Below are 22,729 nucleotides of genomic sequence, written 5' to 3'. Positions count from 1 at the left end.
GAACAGTTTGAAAAAGAGAGATTGCTCATAAGATCCTTTTGAGTGGATGCAATATTACTAGATGTTAAAGCAATATTTTGTCTCTTTTCTAACAAATTAGTCTGAAATGTGCTAATTGTAGAGGCAGCTAATAAGGGACTCTCACATTTCCAGCCCACTATGAAGTCTTCTTAGAGCTCATTCTGGTAAAATAAATATCTCAATATAGTTGCCTAAAACACATTTTTCCCCCTCTTCTGATGCTAAGTAATTAATGGATTTTTACCAGATTATTTCATATGGTAAAGTTGCAAATCATAAACTATCTAATGCCACCATTCACAAAGTTTTGAGAATTATGTTAAAATCTCAGGGTAGACACATTAATATACATATTTTTCATGATAAACAGTGATAACAAATTTTGATTTTTTTTTACTATTACTAAAAAGAACAAGACTCTCTAAGGCAGAGTTTCTTAACCTTGGCACTATTGACACTTTGAGCTACAAAATCCTGTACTGCGGAGGCCATACTGCACAGTGCATTATGTGGGGAGCATCCTGGCCTCTACCCACAGATGCTAGTAGCACACAGTATTACTCCCAGCTGGAACAACCAGTCTCCAGACATTGTAAATGCCTTCTGGAGGGCAAAATCACCCTGAATTTAAAACCATTATCTAAAACAAATGTTTTTATTCCTCAAAAGATTGACCTTCATTTTTTTATAAACATTTTCTTATTCCTTTAAACATTTTTAGATTTAAAAAGTGTGTCCTTTTGTAGTTCAGTTGAGCACTCCAATTTGCTATCATCTACCTTGCTTTTCCTTAATGAATCAAATTATCTCATGCTTGAATTAGCCTGACCAATTTCATTAGCAACCTCAGTCCGGTTAATCCCATTAATTTGCCTCAGTGTCAAAGAATCCCCTATGGCCTATAGTTTCTAAGTATGTCACACTTCCTCTCAAAGGGTAGCTTGAACACTTGAGAAATCTAGTCGAACATTTGTAAATATACTTAGGAGAAAAATATTTTTAGTGTTTTGGCCAAAGTATTAATACCTTCGATTTCTTTCTGAAAAATTTTTCATCTTCCCTGGTGTGCTCTCACTTTGGACTAATGAAGAATTAATAGAAAATCTGTTGTATAGGAAAACAAAATTCAGCAGTTTTAAGCCTCTTTTCTACCATCTAAAAATAGGATACAACAAAATGACATCATAGTCTTATTATATTCAGATGTCATTGTTCATATTTATATTAAGGTACAAATACAATAATTTATTGAAAATACAGTAATAATCTCTCAAACATGTAAATCATTTTACAGAAAATGTGCCTTTCTCAGAAGGTTCTAAGACCAAAATGTGATAATAGCTATAAAGAGCTATAAAAACCACAGAGCACAGAACACTCTCCAGGAGAGTTAGTTGTCATGCATGTGGTATAATGCAGATAGTACAAAAAGACAAGATTGCTTTGTTTTAGGTCTTTCCATAATATTCATTATCACCACAATTATCATTATCTTCAAAAAGCTTTTATTAAGGTATCAATCTCTTATGTCTATATTTCCATTTAGCATAGAATTAGATCCTATATTAGAATAATAATCCTAGAAATGCATAAGAAAAAAGTTCTGAAGAGTACTTGTTCCACATCACCCACTTCTAAATGTGACATGCTAGCATACATAAGTTTTCACTGAATTAATCCTTATTGCAAAAAAGGTGAATTAATTTATAATCATGATGTGCCTTTCAGTCAATATTTATTGAAATCAAAGTGAGTAAAGATCTTATAATATGTGCATAGTTCTCTCCCTACAGAAAACGAGTTTCCCAAAAGAGAAAGGAAAAATGTACATACACACACACATGCAATCACACTCACACTCACATACACACACACTTAAATCTACACAGATCACTCATGCTTACATTATTTTCTCCTTTTTAATTGTTTACTTACCACAAACTCATATTTTAACTATAGCATTTATTATTTCAGTATTATTTTACCATTATAATCCTTTATAATTTACAATAATAAGTTTTTCCCTGTCACACAGTAAAACTTTTTAGGAGAATATGGAGTAAAGATTTTATCCTATGGAAATCCCCATAGCACTCATGAGATTCTGGAAGCTAATGGATATTTAGTACGGGTACTAAAACCTGTATTCCATTGCTCATTGTGTTGATGCCCATGGCAAAATTTACAATAACATGTCTTTGGCTAGTTATTAATTTTTTACATTGGCTGAATTACAAACAAAAACCCAACACCAAAACTTACAACTGATCAGATAATTGCTTATTTTCATGCTCAAAGATGTCCTTCTGCCTGCAGGTTATTTTATAAACATCTCTTTAAAAATAGAAATGCTTATGAAAATGAATATGTACATTCCAAGTAATTTGAAAGTATGATATAAATCTTTAAATAGCAATGAACAATTTTGAAGATAATATATTTGTTTAGTATATTACAGTTTCTAAAGTACCTTCACCATAATTTTCACAAATGATGCTCACAGTAAGCCTGTAAAATGCTATTATATTTATTTTGGAAATGAAGCATTTGAGATACAAGGGTTTAAGGTAGTTTTTCACGGTTATATAGCCCTACATGTAGTACATATTGGAATCAAGGTAGTTTGGACCAGAATCTGTACAATTCATTTTTCTTCAAAAAGGTATGACATAAGAACTTGAAGAGGATGCAAATGAAAATGGTAGGAATTGAGAAGAGAATTGTATATAACTCTGTGGGCTCTTTTTTTGTTGTTAAATGAAAGTAAAGTAAAAGGTTAAGATCTTTCAAAGGAATATTACACGATTAAAGCAAAGAACAAATTTCCTTGTCATTGAACAAGAAAAAGTAGCTTTTAATTATTGCAAGATGGTTTCTGAGTAAATGGTGCAAACATTCTTGAATACCATAGTTAAAGGACACTGATAGTCATTCTGAAGAATGAATATTTTGCGTTATTTTTTAAGATTTTTTTCAGAAATGCAAATATCCATACAGAGATCTAGATAAAGGGCAGTTTGCCCACATTAAGGCATGATCTGAGTCAATGTTTCTCAACAAGTGATAACAGTACATACCATGATGTGCAACACTAGGAGTACACAGACATTATGCAGAAGTGATGCAGTATTTTCTTAACTGATGCTAAAGTATTCACAGAGTCACTATTGAGAGATACCTGTCTTAAAAGAAAAGAGGAGTCATTTTTTATCATATGAGGACTCACATCTTAAAGACTATGATTTCATTGCTACCTCTTATTTTTTAATGGACTGTTACACTTTGTATTAATAGAGTTCTTTAAAAACAAACAATTAAAACTTTAAGATGACTATTCCTCTACTATAAACTCAATTCATTAATTGAGCCCAAATCTTTTTGTCTCTTACTACTAAGGGAAACCCAGACAGAAATAAATAAATAAATAAATAAATAAATAAATAAATAAATAAATAAATAAATACATGCAAAGTGATGTCCTTAGTGTAATCCTTTACAGGAGGTAAGGAAAAAAAATTCAAGTACAAACTCAACTTTGACCTCAAACCAATTCCCGAAACAATGCAGGAATGAAGTGAGAGGGATTGAGAAGTTATATCACCTACGTCAGTTCTTAGGCCAAATAAATATCTACATCCAAGTGTGCTTTATAAACTACCTTTCAGAACTGATAGATAGGTTTTCATTTTCTAGAAAAATTCAGATACTGGTAATTGATAGCCTATATAAGGCAAATAGCAGTATTCATTTCAAAAGACATTTGTAGTTGGGGAAACATCCTCTTCTTTTTAAAATAATTAATTAATTAATTAATTTTTGTGATGACATTGGTTAATGAAATTCAATAAGTTTCAGCTGTACGCTTTAACAGTAAGGCATATATATGTTTACACTGTGTGTTCACCTCCCATAGTTAGATTTCTTTCTGTCACCACCTATTTGACCCCCCTTACTTCATCTACCTTCCCCTTTCCCTCACCCCCTACCTTCTGGTAACCACTAGTCTATACCATGTCCATGACTCTCTGTTTGTCCTGCTCACTTGTTGCTTTTAGGTTTATATCTCACATATAAGTGATATCCTGTGGTTTTCAACTTTTTCTGTCCAACTTATTTTGCTTAGCATGATTATCTCAAGGTCCATTCATGTTGTCTGATCTCAGAAGCTATGCAGGGTTGGGTCTCATTAGTACTTGGATGAGACATCCTCTTTTTTTAAGTGCATCCATTTTTAGTTATTATTTAGCAAATGTTTCCCTCCCAAATACAGCATTGTAAATATCACAACCAGAGGTCAACTTCTGTAAACATGGGTCTCCCAGTATAATTTCACTTTATGACCTTCCCCATGATATCAATACCTTAACTGTAAACACTAAAATTCAATTAAATGGATTTACTCTATGTTGGTGGAAATGCTTGTGCATGCATTCAATTATTGTTCTAGTACTCCTAACCTATTGATTGCCCTATACTAGAAGATGCAAATTTCAATATATACAAATGTATATATTGTATATATACAATATATACAATATAGCCTCTTAGGGAAAAGCAGGATGATGAGTCTCTGGGCATCCACAATACCATATGCTATCATGTTCTTAACAAAAGTTCTCAGAGGATGATGATGATAATAATGATGATGATGATGATGATGACGATGATGATGATGGTAAAATTATTTTTTTGGTTTCATTTTTTCACAGGATTATACACTCACCATGTATTTCCAGCAGTCTTGGAAAGACAAAAGACTTTCTTATTCTGGAATCCCACTAAACCTCACACTAGACAACAGGGTAGCTGACCAATTGTGGGTACCAGACACCTACTTTCTAAATGACAAGAAATCATTTGTGCATGGGGTTACAGTGAAAAATCGAATGATCCGGCTGCATCCAGATGGAACAGTTCTCTATGGACTACGGTAAATGGCTTTGTGTTGCATGTTTTACTGTTGTTGTTAGGTCTTATGTTTTCCCTCTTGGAAACTGGCAGAGGGGAGAAAAGCAAGTAAGAGGATATATAGATGCTTTCATCTGTATAATAAAATTATATTAAAGTTCAGAAAATCTTTTTTTGGAACCATGTGTGCTATATATAGGCAACTTTGTCCATCAAAGGTAAGTGAATTATTTGCCTTGACTTTCAAATAATAAAGAGTAATAAGAAGATGTAGCTTCACCAGACAGATTTCCTATCTAGATTATTGTAGAAGTTATATATTTTTTAACCAATTGCCTGATTATCTCACTCAGCCAGACTGAATCAAAATGTGTTCTAGATATTTGGTATAGTTATTTAATTATGAAATGGAATTGGAAAACAATATATTTGAAGAAGTAGGAAAATATTTGTAGTTACTTTGAGAAGATCCATAGTGTTTTTCTTCCCTTAAATCTCTATGTTTTAGCTTTTATATTTAGGTATATGATCCATATTGAATAATTTTTGTGTTTAGTGTGAGGTAAGGGTAGAGGTTCAGTTTTTCCCATATTGCTAACAAGTTATTCCAGCACCACTTACTGAAAAGTTTTCTTTTTTCATTAGATTGTTTTGATGCCTTTGACTGAATAAGTGGAGGTCTATTTTGGAGCTCTATTCTGTTCCATTGTTCTATCTGTCCATCCTTAGGCAGTATCACAACATTTTAGTTGCCACAACTATGTTAAGTCAGGAAGTCAAGTGTTGTAAGTAGGTCTTACAACTTTGTGCTTATTGCTTAAGATTGCTATGGATGCTCTAGGTTCTTTATATCTACCTATAAGTTTTAGAATCAGTTTGTCAATTTCTACAAAAAAAAAAAGGCCACTGGGATTGCAATCAAGATTGCATCAAATCGAATCTATAGATCAGTTCGAAGAAAATTCACATCTTAAAATTATTGTCTTCTAATCCAGTGGTCCCCAACCTTTCCAGTACCAGGAATCAGTGCTCCTATGAGAATCTAATGCCTGATGATCTGAGATGGAGCTGAGGTGATGATGCTAGCGCTGGGGAAAGTCTGCAAATACGGATAAAGCTTTGTTTGCTCACCCACTGCTCACCTCCTGCTATGCAGCCCTGTTCCTAACAGGTCACAGATTGGTACCAGTCTGATGCTTGGGAGTTGGGGACTCCTGTTCTAATTCATGAACATGATGATATAGCTACATTTAGTTAGGTTGTCTTTAATTTATATCAGCAATATGTTTCACTAGAGTGAGTTTTGTTCTACTTCTTTACTTTTTTGAGAATCAAGTATAAAAGAGGTATCATACACTTATAGAGGTCTATTATTAACCTCATGTAGTTAAGGGTTTTTCATTTTTAGGTAACAATTTTAGGCTTCCATTTTTACAGAAGAAATATCTAAATTTTGACATACATATTCTTTTAAGATGTATAGAATTTTTTTTATTGTCACCTTTTGTGATCCTTTTGAGAAGCTGATTAAAGCTATATGCCTACAAGGCCATGTAGCCTCCAAATTTTCTACTATTTTAGAGTGTTCATGGTCCCCTTTAATTTTCCTTCCTTATATTATTAACTCCAAGCTAAAACTCCAGCTAAAAACTAAAATCATACAATTACTCTCTGTATGTTCACCAATACCCCGAAAACAATATGCAAGTAGAAAAAAATATATGTGATAAAACTTTTGAATTTAACCTAGTGGTTGGTTATCTTTAATATTATTGCTGAACACTCTTCAGACTTTGCTCCCTTCTATTATTAAATCTTCGGTCTTCTATCTCTGTTTGCACCTTCCCTTTAGATTCCCTTTAAGTACCAGTCCTCTCACAGCTTTGGTTTTTCTACCTACTCATCACCCATTTACTATTCAGTCTCCAAAGCCATGGGTCCCACCTATACTACTTTTCTAAAACAGCTCTTTAAAAAGTAACCAACACCATTGTTACTTCTCGATCTATATTCTTGTCTTCTCTGAACAATTTAAGAGTGATGACTGAACTTGACTTCAGGATTTCCAAAACCCAGCACAATTGTTTCATTATTCTTATTCTTCTGTCTTTTTGCTGTTCAATTACTGGCTCCTCTTTTGCCTCTAATAGTGAACTAGAGGAATTTCTATCTAGCTTTAGCCAACCCATTGAATTTAAAAGCTTAAATATTTGAAATTCTTAGCCATTGAATTCAGAAAAAATATTTGTAATTGCTTATTGAGCATCTGTATCTGGACATCCTACTAGTTCCTCCTGATATGACTCCTATTTCATATTATCTATTTTTCCTAAAATCTCCTCCTTTCCCAGCTGCTAACAAAATCATTATTATCCTAGTCAATAGGCAGAAATGTAGACATCTTTGACTTTATATCTCTTTTGTCCCTGAGATCCAATCTGTTGCTTTTACTCTTCTGTATCTCTATTTCCAAACTATTTCCATCACCTAAACAAATCAACATGCTCACTATATGTAACTTCCTGGCCAATTTCTTATCTCGATTTCTTTCTTTCTCATTACTGCCATCTTATTCTTCCTACATTACATGTCAAATTATATCACTCCTGCACCAAAAAAGAAAAAGTCTTCATTGTCCCCATAAAAATTATGTTTTCACTTTTCTGTCTGGAATCTAAGACCTTTTATATATAATCAAAAAGTTTTCCCACATTATTGTCCATTACATTCATCTACGAAGCCTAAACTTTTGTAAAACAACTTATTTCTCTAAACACATCCAATACATTTTAAACTGAAGAATGTTCAGTTTATTGCATGGATCATACTTATATTTAAAAAAAAATTAGCTATTTATCAAAAATTCTAATTTAGCTGAGTGTGCTGTACTTTATCAGGTGATCCTATGGACCTATGAAAATACTCTCACTTTTCTATCCCCAAAAACTGTATTCCCCACTCCATTACTTTCTTTCATGTTACTCTTTTATTCTTAAAGTTCTCTAAAAAAAAAATCCACAAGTGTTTTTGCAATCTTCCTAACCAGATGAAACTCTCTCATTTTATACCTTACTTCACTTTAATCTTATAAAGGCCTGAGATATTTGTAATATCTTATGATATTATATCTTTCTGTGTCTTAGAGAGTTATTTTTCTGTGATGCAAAAAAGATTGTATATTTGTTGAAAATGCGAACTCTATTTCCTTAATCTTTCGATCCCCTTTCTCAAACCTAATAAATGTTTGAAAAATTGAAATGAAAATTTATAGGATGCAATCACCTGACTCACGATAGTTGTCAGCTACAATTTTTCCTACATCTAAATGATGGCTTTTAACCAAAGGGTAATCATCACGATTAGTGACCAGATCTGCTTTGTCTCTTGTCCAAACAGGATTCACCTGGCTGCAAATACTGATTCTCTCCAAGGCCTAGCCCCGTAGGTGCTAAAAAAACCTGTTTATCTTTTCCTGAAAATGGCAGGCACAGAATGACTTAATTCTGGGAAGGATTTAGCAGTATGTTTAACCTCCTTAAACTGACTTTTATATTTGTTTGTTTGGGATTTGTTGTTGTCGTTGTTTTGTTTTGTTTTGTTTGTTTTTTGCCTTTCCCTCTTTACCCTTGCCTTACCTTTCTTTGGGGGGGAGGGGCCGGGGGGGAGTTTTACGATGCTTGTTTCTGCATCTCATTCCAAAAGTGATCCCAGACCCAAGTGGTTTTGAGGGTCAGTATGAGAACGAGGAGTAAAAAGCCTTTTGGCCCAATACTGGCTCACACTAGTACTCAATAAGTGTGTTATAGAGTGTGAATGTGGACTTGTGCATGCACAGTAAGCATACACAGAGTAAAATGTACATATCACAGTATTTCAATTAATAGCGATTGCAACTGTAGCATGGAATTTAACCAATACCCAGATATATAAATAATTGAAACTGCAAAATGCATCAGACACTATGCTAAGTACTCTACCTATATTGTCATATTTAATCATGACCATAACATTATTAACTATGCACTATTATTATGCTAATTTTACAGATTCCAACACTAGAAGATCTAAAGTAACTTTGCCTACCTCATAATTAATTATTTACTTTTTAAACGGTCCAAACTGGTATACACATTGCAATTGCTTGTTGAATTATCTAAAATCTCTTTTTTTCTAAATGTTTCCTATTCCTTTATTACCCACCCCCACCCCACCCCCCATTCCCCTAGTAACTTTTTTTTAATCATGTTATTTTTGTGGTTACATCCTCTGGTTATCAACGTGTTCCTCTATATGTGTTCCCCATATCTGAGGCTTGATAGATTTAGATATGTTGTGCTTTGGCAAGACTACTTCATAAGTCATATTGAGTATTTCTATTGGGAGACATAAATCCCAGGCTATGTCTGTTTTTGTGATGTGAAAATTGATGAACAAACAGATTTAGGCATTGACAACCTGATCTATTTCTTATAATAATCCCATTAATGTATGTGTAATTGTATTAGTTTGCTAGGGGTGTTGTGCAAATTATCACAAACTAGGTGCCTTAAACAACAGAAATTTATTGTCTCACAGTTCTGAAGTCTGTTGCAGGCTGTGAGGAAAGGATGTGTTGCAGGCAGGCCTCTCTCCTTGACATGTAAATGACCAACCTCCTCATGTCTCTTCATATCACCTTCCTCTGTGTGTAGATGTGTCCCCTTTTTATAAGTACATCAGTCATATTGGCTTAGAGTCTACCCTGATGATCTTACTTTAACTTTATTAACACAGTAAAAGCACTGTTTTGAAATAATTTCCAATTCTGAGGCACTGGAGATTTGAACTTCGACGTGTAAATTTAGAGGGACACAATTCAGGCTGTAACAATAACAGTCTCTGGTAATCTTTGCCTAAACTTATTTAGAGTTTGTAAAATGGCAATATTCAATCATTCTTGCCTTATTTATTAACATTCTTCTCTAAAGAACTCTTCTTCATCAACTATTTGGTAATCCTCAGGTAAGGTTGGATCAGTGAAGGAAAGATCAATGCTTGATCATTTCCCTTTATTAAGCAGTTTTCAAAATAACAAATTATTTCTCCAGAAACCCCCAAATATGACCACTGGGGTTTGATATTTTGTCATTTTTTTTGGTGTTTGCTTACCATTATGAATTCACAGGTTATAACAAGTATGTCTGTTTCATTCCACCGCAGCTATTGTTATTTTTGATTCTTGCTTTGGCTTATCTTTGGCCATGGCAGCCCCTCTAAATTGGCTTTGAGTTCTTTAACATGACCTCAGTAGTTACTGATAGCTTTCTCATCTTCTGGTACACCAACTTGTATATTTTTCATCCCAGAAATGGAGAAAATATATCATGAATTCATACTGATATTTCTAATTCAAGTTTAGAATAATAGCTTTTATTCAGCTTCTTTGATTTAATATTGATTCAAAAAAAACCCAAAAAATAAAAATATAATAATATTTTGTTTCTTTTTCATTGAAAATATTGATTCCAAATGTGTTAGCATAATTAATTAGTTTATTTTATTAAATTGATAATTATACACATATTAGTGTACATATAAAATAGCTATAATAGTTTTAAAATAACAAAAAAACAACATTATTGTTACTAATGACATGATTACTGAAACAACTTAAGATTTCTTTTAGTGCTTTTTTGTTTTTAAGATATATCTCATTACAGACACTGATTAAACTACTCTGTTTTAAATTGCAGTTTAAGTTTCAGTTTAGGAATAGTTCCTTGCTATATTGTTAAGTTACTATTTTACTTCATTTTACTTTTAGTTTAGATTTTAAAATTGCATTTAGTTTAATTTTATAATATTATTAAACATTTATAGGGTTCCAAGTCACACTATGAAACAAAAGAAGTCTTACTTTGCTGTTCCAATCCTTTCCCACTTCTTTTCTCTCAAAAGGTATTTTCATTTGCTTTGTGATTTTCCATCCATTTTAACAGACATGTATATACATATCCCCACTTTTGCTAGAAGGTAGAATTGTAAACCCACCTGTCTTTACTTCGTAAAGTGATTTTACAAAGCTGCAATAAATGTTAAAAGTAGAGTATTAACCCAAGTCTTCTCATTTTAATTTTACACTCTTAGCCCTTGCACAGAGCAGCTTATTACTGTCCTGAGCTTTTCTTTCCCTGCAAGTCATTTCTAAGAAGACAGTTTCGTGTATGATGCTTTCACTTCTCACCATTAGAGAAATAAAAATAACTGGTGGGTGCACAGCATAAATGGGAATAGCTCTGCCAAATGTGCGAGCTTTTAAAACTGCACAACCTTGTCATGTTCTCTAACGCATGCTCATAACTCCAAATTCCAAAGAGAATCTACTAAGCTACTGGTTTCAACAATGTAGCCAAGGTTAACCAGAAACCAGTGGCCTGATAAGGATGAGGAATCCCTACTGTATTTGTTAACCCAGCTTTACTGCGAATCGATTTTGTTGATGTTCTTGACAGTGCTTGACTATGGATTGTATGTGAGAATAAAATCAATGGCTGCATATATTAATATAAAAGAACGAGAGAGTTTTCCACTGTTCCTTGGAGAATTATCTCATCTTGGTCTTCATGATAAAGCAAAGTAAAAAGTAAAGACAATTATCTTGATAATGTAGATCCAAAGGCAGGGTGGGGGGGTCGGGGTGGGAGGAAGCCCACAACTATGGATTTTCAAAGCGGCTTTGAAAGTCCTGAATATTTCATATTAGCTCTTTATATTGACTGTAAACCGTAAAAAAAAATTATTTCTCTCTCCTTACAGTCTTTCCGTGTATAGAGGCAGTTACTATTATATTCAGGAGTCCTGGTCAGATCACACAGGGCTTATTGTGAGATATGTTGTCCAAAAATATCATTGAGTTGATTGCAAAAAAATAAATATGTGGGCTCATGTAGCGTTTATAGAGGGGAGCTGGCTGATATTGACAAATGCATCCTGTTAAAAGAAAGAAACTTCTTACTCCAAATGGAAAAGGAAAAAAAAAAAAATCAGGCCTTGCATAAAGAATAGGTAGTTCACTTTATTACAAAGAATGCCTGATGATTCTTTACAATTGCCGTCAAAGAGCACAGTATTGTTTTTCCCCTCACATTGTAGTTGACTTATATTTTAGAGTTTTCACTAGTGGAGTATAGAAAGAGCTATTTAAAATGTTTTTGAGTGAAAGGGCTGTATTTTTGTATCAAAGTTTTTATTTTTATTTTTAATGTTTTTTATTCATCTATATATGGAAAAGTTTATAATAAAATAATGTTTGTTAAGGTCTTCTTTTTGGTAAATATGGTAAAATACTGTGATTATTCAAATATTAAATGATCAATTAAATAATTGTGTGGTTATTATAGCTATTGTGTGGCCATGTGATCTGTGGATGTGTCATTATAATTAAACTAAGTAAATTAATGTAGAGCAGTGACCATAATTTATCTTAAAAAGAGCCACAGCTTCTGAAATTCATAACCTTGGTTGAATCTCTTGTGGAATAACACCAATGTAGAAATCTCAGGAAAGAAAAAAATAACAAGAGAAAAAAATGAAAAGAGAAAGAGGAAAGGAAGGAGGGAAAGATGGAAGGAAGGAAGGAAGGAAGGAAGGAAGGAAGGAAGGAAGGAAGGAAGGAAGGAAGGAAGGAAGGAAGGAAAGAAGGGAGGAAGGAAGGGAGGGAGGGAGGGAGGGAGGGAGGGAGGGAGGAAGGGGGAGAACAATGAAGGAAAGGAAAGCCAAATATCTTAGAGACATATTATGAATTTTAGATACTAGTTATACTATCACAAACAACACCACTTCCAAGATATATTAGTTTTGACAACCATTTGTGAATTTCTTGAAGTAATCTTCTATAGAATCCTCAATTTATTCTATTAAGCCATCAATTTCAACTTCAGTATTTTGCTACCACTTACATGATTTTTGCCACAACTGCATATCATCTAAAAATATTGACTCATTTTTTACTTAAAAATATATGTATGCGTGTATATACATACATATATTAAATATATGTATGCACATATGAATATACATGCATACATATATTTTTAATAAATGTATTTATTTAAATTAGTTTTAAGTATACAGTACATTAGTTAGACATCGATAACGTTCATAAGACGGTTCCCCCAATTGCTCCCTCCCTCCCCGGCTCTCCATTTAGCCATCATATTACTGCTAACTGCATTCCCTCTGCCATGCTCCCTATGCCCTACTATCAACTACTAATTTGTACTTCTCTAATCCTTCACCCCATTCTCCCAGCCTCCCAACTCCACTCCCCTCTGTCTGTGACCAAATTGCCCACTATATTTGTGAGTCTATTTTTGATTCGTTTTTTCTTATTGTTCCTTAGGTACCACATATAAGTGAAATCATATGATATTTATCTTTCTCTTTCTACTTATTTCACTCAGCATAATAACCTCTAGGTCTATCCATGTTGTTGAAAATGGTAGCATTTCATTTTTTTAATGGCCAAATAATATTCTGTTGTATATATGAACCATACTTTCTTTATCAAATCATCTGTTGATGGGCATTTAGGTTGCTTCCATATCTTGGTTATTGTAAATTGTGCTGCCATGAATATTGGAGTGCATAGATCTCTATGAATTATTGTTTTGGTTTTCTTTGGATAAATACCCGGAAGTGCAATTGCTAGGGCAAAAGGTATATCCATTTTAAATTTTTTGAGGAACCACCATACTACTGTTTTCTATAGTGGCTGTGCCAATTTGCAATCCCATCAACAATGTATGAGGATTCCCTTTTCTTCGTATCCTTGCCAACACTTGCTGTTTTTTGATTTATTGATGATAGACATTCTGACAGGTGTGAGGTGATATCTCATTGTGGTTTTAATTTACATTTCTCTGTTAATTAGCAACCTTGAGCATCTTTTCATATATCTGTTAGCCATCTGTATTTCCTTTTTGGAGAAATATCTGTTCAGGTCTTCTGCCCATTTTTTAAATTGGATTGTTTGGGGGTTTTGCTGTTGAGTTGTATAAGTTCTTTATAAATTTTGGATATTAACCCCTTATCAGATATATCATTAGTGAATATCTTCTCCCAAACAGTCAATTTTCCTTTTGTTTTGTTGATAGTTTCCTTTGCTGTACAAAATTTTTAGTTTGATGTAGTCTCATTTGTTTATTTTTTCTTTTGTTCCCCTTGCCTGAGAAGATATATCTGAAAAGAAATTTCTGTTAGTAATATCAGAGAGTTTACTGCCTATGTTTTCTTCTAAAAGTTTTATGATTTCAGGTCACATATTTTTAAAGAAAACTTTTATTAGCTCTGAATGCGAGAACCATTATTTTTTTAAAAGATTAAAATACATCTAAGCTAGTAATTTCATTAAAATTTAAAAATGCTTATGCATGTTCTATTTACAGCAATCTTCATTTATAGAATAAAGATAATATTATCTACCTTATGAAACATTAATAAGATTAAATAAGTTAATTGCAGCAAAGGATTTAAAACATTCTCTGACACAGTGTAAGGGGCTGATGAGTATTGATTTATCTTCTATGAAACTTGTGGTATATGTATTACACATAGATAATAAATTCACACTAATGACATAATAATGAGTATTATTGAAATAAAAGAATACATTCTCTTTACCAAATGTGTGAGGCACTACGTTTTTAAAGCTTTCAGTGTTATGTATTCCAGATTGTGAAATGGCCACCCTAGAAACCACCAGTTGGCTATATTGCAGTTCAGCTTCTAATTTCATATACCAAAGGGAAGCTGAAAAGTATTTCTCAAACTTGAAATTCCACCGTGATTTGTCTATTAGAATAATATTAAGCCCGCTGTGTGATCTTTTTCTTATTAAATATTATGACAGTATAGCCTTCCAGATGTGGAGTAATCATTGTTAACATGATGCTTATGTATCATGTCATATCCCATCCCATTATGAAAGTAGTAGTCTACTTTAGGACAGAAATGTCACAGAGGATTTCTGTAAGCATATGTGCCATTAAAATAAAATAAAAACCATATTCTTAAAGGATGAATATTTTTTAAAAAATATTAATTTTTTATATCAACCCAAGTAATCTCATTGGCATTAATCGCACACATTTGCAATCAACTTAATATTGCTTTATTAAGTAGTAATAAACAAGTAATGGGACAAAGTACCATAATTTACTAGAATTAGTGCCTCATCCTTCTGAGGGTCTCACCCAGAAAACACATTTTGGAGAAAAATTATTTTTCTATATAATTCGCTTCCACCACCACTCCCCTCTCCCCTTGTTTGGAACAATGAACACTGTTTACCCAAGTAAAGCAAAGCTTCGTTCTTTATCGAACGTAGATGGTTCTATTAAAGGAGTAGCTCTTTGTCCACTGAATTAGTACTTGCTTTTCTGTGCCTTTTAGGAAAATTTTAAATTTATCTTTCCTAAACCTGTTTTCTTCTTTTTAATAAAGACAGGTATGGAGCTATTGGGGTAAAGCCAACCTATAATGAAATCACACAAAGCTGGAGCTGATAGAGCCCAATCCATTTTCTTCTAATTGCAAAGTAATGATAGACATTTTAATAACAATAACAAATAATGTAAATACAATTTTTATTTTTATTAAATCCTCACATTTTTATTACTTTTTTCAAACTTGTATAAAGTTGCTTAAAGTGGAGATTTGTTCTTCCTAAATAACAAAGGATTACTGGAGATAGAGAAAAGTATTGCTCTAGAATCTAGATTATTACACTTCAATAACTAAAGCAAAATTCTAAAGACAAATAAGTGTCACTTAGGTATTATGAGCATATATATGTTATTTATATATTTCTATCTTGTTAATTAAAAGGTGAACAATACCAGGAAAGAGAAACTTCATCTCTTCGGGCTCAAGACTGTTTTATTCTCAGAAATGACAGCCATTGGTCCTAGGGCTTGTCAGCTTTTCAATGTCTTATAAAAGTATTTGAGACATGAAAAGCAAAATTTAATGGCTCCAAAATAAAAAAGAAAGCTGTGAGATTAAAATTACAATTATTAATTGAATGTCTCCAAATGTCTTGAGATTATATCTACAAGTCACTTGCAGATAAACAAACGATAAAACTCAAAATTACATAAGTCATTTTAAAAAGCATATTTGCTACATTTGCTCAGGGATGCCTTAAGCCAAAAGAATGCTCAGAGACTTCATTCAAGCTTTGGTTAGTTTCGAGTTTTCTACCTGTTCTCTTCCATTCTTTTCGCTTTTAATTCTATCCTGAAGCCCACTAGCAGGTTCGTTTTCATAAAACACCATTTCATCACATCACTCTTTACTCAGGCAACTATTGACTCCCAATTACGCACCACATCATGTCTATACTTCTCTCCAGATATTCACGACACTTCACAATTAGATCTACCCTTGTTCACACAGCCTCATTTAAGATTTTGTGCAACCATGAAGCCTTACACCACAAGTGTGGCTTTTCTTTCACTTTCCCTAATTGCTAGATTGATTTTATTTCCCAATGTCTATCCAATCATTCCCTTTCTTTTTAACTCAACAATGAAAAGTCTTTCACTTTTTTTTCTAACTGTACGTTGCTTATATTCCAAGATGCAATTTAGAGATTACCTTTTTCTTAAATCTTCCATAACTACTTCAACCTCCACAGATCTTCTGCTGTGTAGTGAGGGATATAGCACTTGGAACCTTTCATAATAAAGCATTTACTTATAAAATGTCTTCTCCGATGAGCTTTGGTTCACATATGTTGGTGTCATCTCCGCAAAAGTATGGATTCTTTTTGAGAACAGAATCTCTTTCTTATATTTCTTTCCCCACTGTGCATACCACAGTTAGCACATACTAAGCAAATGGTACACTTACCATTTTACTTATTTACTTTTAAACCTCAATTGAGCTTTTGAGTATATGTCCCTGACTATGGTTTTATGTAGTCAAGTTTGCTAAATTTTAAGAAGAAAGCTAACCCCTTATATGAAAATAAAACCTATATAAAAATGGAACCCTTACATGCAAATGGTTAATCTTAAATATTTAGGATTCTTCCATGGTTCATGAGTAAAGAAAGGACTTCCTACTGAGAGTGTAAAACATGTTGAGATATGGGTGGTTTCTCTTCAAAGTAATTCCCTCAGGAAACTATATACTTATCCTTCAAAGTGTTTCCACAACTTCTTTTTAGGGATTTTGTTTGAACTCTTGGTTATATGTTTAAATACTCAGGGTGGTGGTAAATTGTTACCCTGAAGGTAATTATTAGAAATAAATAAAAGTGGAGATAAACTTGTAAAAAATATTGTTAGCCCAAAACTGGGTGCAACACATGCCCACACACATGATTTTTCCTATATATTTCATTAAATAACTATAAATGCAAATTACAAATTGGAAAATGCTATTAGCCAAGGAAACACAAATGAAATAATATTCTATCTCTTCAACTGAATCACTTTTAAGAGTTTAAACTTATTTGTATTTCTTATAACCATTGTTTAGTTCGGATAGCATAATATTAATAGACCACGGTCAAATAGAACTATTCAACTTCCATCTTACTTCTGTTCTATCAGGTAAGGAAAATAATATTCCATTTGAAATGGTTAAAGCAAACATGATTAAGAACTTATTGAAAATAAGATAATTAACAAATTATAGAGTTTTTACTTATTCAGATAAAATGTATTTAAATCATTGCACTGATAAATTTGTTCAGTTTAGATTTAGGTTATGAAAGAAATAGAGTAGTCAATGATGAGTCTAATGTTTTTGACCTGAGGAACTTCAAGAACAGAGCTGAGAAAACTGTAGACAAAATAATTCTTGGGAGAAGTTAAGCTCTGTTTTAAGGGTATTATATTTGAAATGCCTGTAGACATTCTAGTGGAGCAGTTGACTGACAGATGCAAAAACTTGAAATCCATGTCTTTTGCTCACAAATTTAGTGTCTTTTTAATCTTACCTAACTACTCATTACATACAATGGCCACAATTTTTGCAGTTTGAGGTATGGTAGAAAAACTAGAATGAGTTTCTTTTTCTTCACAATTTAATGGGTAGAAGTTTTTTTCTTACTGTAGATCTTGGCAACCTCTGCATACAGTATTTTTTCTTTCCTTATTAAATCCAGAACTTTTACCTTTTCTCTTAAAAGAAGCACTTTGTGACTCCTCTTTGGCAATCCAAATTTCCAGTATCACTACTCTTGTGCTTTGGAGCCATTATTAAGTTAAACAAGAGTTACTTGAATATAAGAACTATGATATCATCACACTGGATCTGATAACCCAGACACATATTATTTTGTTTTGTTTTTCTCTTACTCTTCTTTCATACCAGCCTCTCCATCACTAGGAATTTTTAGACAGAGTTTAGAGGAGTACAAATGTCAAAGATGGTGCAAATGGGATTCTAGCCTTGAGCGTAAGTTTGATTAAATGGATTATTAGGTGTACTATAACTCTACATTACTATATAGATACCAGAAAGATTATTCAGAGATTAAAAGTGTATTGGAATCAGACAGTCCTTAAATATAATCTATAATTATCCAATATGTCAACTATATGACCTAGGACATGTTAATTAAGCTATCTATGCCGAAGTTGTTGTTGGTTTTTGTTTGTTTGTTTGTTTGTTTGTTTTTTAGTAAGATCATTATAGTACTAATGGGGCAATATTGTTGAGATAATTAAATGAAAAAAACACTTAAAATGCATAGCAAAGTGTCTGTCATATAGTAAGCATTCAATAAATGGTAGCTATTCCTATGCTTAGAGACTGCTCTGTGGGTTAAGAGCCTATCTCTTTAAAGTGTTGTTCCACTTCCTTGGGAGATGCTGCTGCTTTCAAGATTAAATGGAAGACTCTTTCATTGCCCTTATAGAATCACTTGGATTACCTTTGATGATATCTGTTCCTAGCCTTTTAGAATCTCTAGGTTTGTTCAAACTGGACAATGAAGAAAAATTTCATCCTTTTATATGCTCTGAGTTTTTTGAGTCATTGGATTAGTGAACCCAGAGAAGAATAAAGCCATTATCTTGGTGCAGGAAACTCTGTTATTGCTCATTATTTTCAAGTATTATGTACTTTTGTCCTTTGTGTCACAGAATAATTCTGTACCGAGGAAACTGTATGTGCTGAAAATATAGAGTCATTTTATTCACCCCATATAAAAAGGGCAATGAGGAATGCTATTTTTAGAAAAATATAAAGAGTCTTTGAAGATCAGCTTCCTTTGTGTCTTTTATCTAGAAATACACATGCCAAATGAGATGCCTAGAGATTTGGATTCTGCTAAGAAGTTCAAGAAAATTAGGAACTATAGTTGAATATAGCATTTATAGTTTAACATAGAGAAAATATAATGAGTTGCTTTGTTTGAGATTCTATTTCAAGTTCTGTTTTTATCTCCATTTTTATTGTTAAGAAATGTTAAATGTTACTACTTTATGATTGTGAGGATAATGGGCCATACTTTTAAGTCATTTACTTTTTCCAAAATGGAAGTTTTTCTTGTTTTCAATGTCTAAGAAGAATCAAAAGGAAACAATAGCAAAATAATTAGCCTATATGATATATCCTAAAGAAAGTGGATAAGCAATATCCAGTTAAACAAGTGTGATGTCATCTCTAGAATACCCTAGGATCTGAAATGGTACTGTAGAAATCTTTTGCCCCTAACCTTCAGCAGCTCAAGAACAAATTTGGGAAGAGTCACATAAATGCTCACTAGTCTGTGCACTGACTCTATTCCCTGGTTTTCTTCCTTTTTCCTAATTCTACTGGAGGAATTAAAAATGTGCATTGGGATAAAATAAGTCCAGACTCTAAATCATGGTGCATTGATTAAGACAAGGTCATGAATTCAAGTTAAAGTCTGGTATGTAAGGGAATATGATTCTTTTCTGTAAGCTAGAGCCCCTGATGAGCATCTAAATGTAGCAAAGCATGTTGTTTCTCTGTTGTATATCCTGTATTATCCCTCCATTCCAAATGTTTTACAGAGTGGAAATTCTTTATTATGCTAGCAAGAATTTAGGAACAAAATCTTAGGAATCATAGGATAACAAAATGGGTAATGTGATTGCTTCTGGAGTTAGAATACTAGGCCAAGTCAGCTAATATGGCAGGTGAAGTAAGAGATAATTCTAATTAAATTATCTAGGCCTCTAAGGTGACCATGCCTCTACTTATTGCGATCTTGAAAGCCTGTGCTCAAGAGCTGAGAGACAGCATTATGCAGTGGTTACAAGCACACACTCATTAGTAAAACACAAAAAGGTTTATCGTGGCCTTGCCGCAAGCTAGATGATCAGCTAGATGTCCTGGAGCAATATTCTCAAACTTTGTGAATCAGTTGTCTCCTTTGAAATGTTGAAATTAAAAATAGTAGTTATTTTATAGGGTGCTTCTGAAAATTAGGGGGGAAAATGCTTGTCAAACATTTATTATAGAATATTAGTAAAGATTCAACAAACAAGTACTGTCATTACTATTAGCTGGTTTGTTATTTCTACCCCAAGATTCTTTGGTGGAAATAAAAGATATGGTTTATCCATTAGCTTATCCATTAGCATATCAATTAGCTTATACATTCACTTAATACTTCACTCTACAAATACTGTTAAGAAATCACTACACTCAAGGTACTGTGCTAAATGCTGTTACAACAAAAATTTTCAAATCATTTAACAAAAAAAAGAAGAAGCTGTTGCTCTATATTTGAAATATAGAGTGAAATGTCTTGTTTCTAGTGTTCCACTATTACCCAGCAACATGGGAGAATAAGAATATAAACACTGAATTTGATACAGCAGTTCTAATTCTAGCTACCTGGTATATTACCTTTCTGCTCTTGAATTGTTACTTAATGTGTCTCTGTGTTTTAGTCTCCTCACCCATGAGAAGGCAAAAATAATAGTGTCTATCCCTTAGGGTTGTTAAGACAATTATGAGATATATGTGAGGCATTTAGTACAGTGCCACTTACATAATTAGTGTTTATAACTAGCTGCTATTGTGATTGTTATTATTATAATTATGATTACTGTTTCCACAAGTATAAGATTTCACAGTACTTATTTTCTTTGTGTATTTGGTAAACTTTGTTTATCTGAACATCTTCAAAGGGAAATTACTGCTGCAAACATTCTGAGATAATGCAAACATTAATGGCCTCAGAGTAGAGCAGGCTTATGGAAACTTGTAAGAATGGATGGCTATACCCATATTTGGCTTAGGGCTTCTTAGTTCAGGACTCTGACCCTGATTGGATGGCCAAGTTTCCAGCCTTTTTCTTGACTCTACAGTATGATGCAGTCTAGAATGGTGATTCCAACTAGAGCAGCAACTCAACACAGACATGATCTTGGGAGTACAGACATTTGAGCTCCTGTATTTACTTAGACTCTATGACTAGAGGCACTGATAATTTTGCATGCAAAAGTAAAAGACTGTCATTTTGAAGGCTGAAAGTAACGTGTGAGACATTTCCTAGGATGTCCCAAAAAATCGTGAGACATTTCTGGAGTATTTTTTTATTGGAGGAAGGGTAGTGATAATCAAATATGCTATTGATTACTATTAATGCAATGCATTTTAAACTGTAGGAAAATATGAGGGAGCAAAGCATGAGAAGTATAGATTCATGGTTTTACACAACAGAAAATAAAGAATGGCATTCAGATTTTCAAATATTTTCTAATTGTCTTAATTGACGAGAAAATGATCCAGTAGAATTTCATATTTACAAAGTGGTACCACTCACATTGCAGAGTCCCTTTTATGTTTAGAAAGGAAGACAGTTTTGCTTCTTATGTGCATAAGGATTATTTAACTCAGAAGATAAAATCTTTCTTATTTCACGGCATAGTGAGTATACTTAATGTGAAAGTTTGTTATAATTCTCTGGTCCTTGTTCGTTAAATTTTAAATGTTATATATAATACAAAAGTTGATGCAAAAATTTAACTCACTTCTTCTCATCCATATTTTTTAGCAAGGTTCGATTTAGGAAAATGGTGTAGCTTCATTCATATTGAAAGCATGCAAGAAACTCTACATTTGATCTATCTGCTCTTTTACTTTAATCTCTTCACCTAGTCCTCAAAATCCTTCAACTGGAAGTGTTGCCTTAATTGTTATTCCAGTTATGGATCCCTTCCCAATTCACCCACATTAGACTCTTCTTCAGTTAGGTTGCAATGACTGGCTGCTAAAATGTGGTTCTCACTACACTTTAAAACCATCCACCACCTACAGAAGGCTGGTGGCCACACTTGGTCACTCTAATAATCTATTTTTTTATTTCCATTCCTGGGCACAGGAACAGCATTGGAGGCAACCACTCTCATCATCCGCTCTCTCTCTCTAACCCCATCACTCTACCAAAACAGCCATCCTTTTAGTTATTAGTTCTTTTTTAACTACTACACTCAATGAGTATGGGTTATGTTGCCAACTATATTATCAGATTATTTCACTTCATACATCTTCAGAAGATTATTCACAGGCAGTAGGTCACTGGAGATTCCTCTGGTCCTCCCAGAAAAAGGTTACCTTCCTTTTCATGGTCCTTTTTCTTCCTCCTAAGTAAATTCCGAGAAGGAAATAAGACTACTGCTTCTTGGAAAATTGTTTGTACCACCTCCCCACCATGAAGTAAAAGGTCACATCTTATGTAAAATAAGTCATATAATGGAATAAATTATATTTCAGCTTCAAATCTAAAGGTCAAGATTCAAATTTCCTGACATAAGATATATGGAAC

At 33.1% G+C, this 22,729-nt stretch overlaps 1 protein-coding gene across 1 annotated transcript in view; it reads left to right on the top strand.

Moving 5' to 3' along the window:
• Positions 1 to 22,729, top strand: part of GABRB1 (gamma-aminobutyric acid type A receptor subunit beta1) — a 368,322-nt gene that overhangs the window by 133,758 nt on the left and 211,835 nt on the right. Inside the window, exon 4 of the mRNA XM_016161179.2 lies at positions 4,731 to 4,951. Coding sequence (XP_016016665.1) covers positions 4,731 to 4,951 — 221 coding nt within the window. The remainder of the gene's footprint in view (positions 1 to 4,730; positions 4,952 to 22,729) is intronic.

This window comes from Rousettus aegyptiacus, unplaced genomic scaffold (genome assembly GCF_014176215.1).
Source record: "Rousettus aegyptiacus isolate mRouAeg1 unplaced genomic scaffold, mRouAeg1.p scaffold_m13_p_10, whole genome shotgun sequence".
Classification (NCBI taxonomy): domain Eukaryota; kingdom Metazoa; phylum Chordata; class Mammalia; order Chiroptera; family Pteropodidae; genus Rousettus; species Rousettus aegyptiacus.
This window is presented reverse-complemented; position numbering and strand designations above follow the sequence as displayed.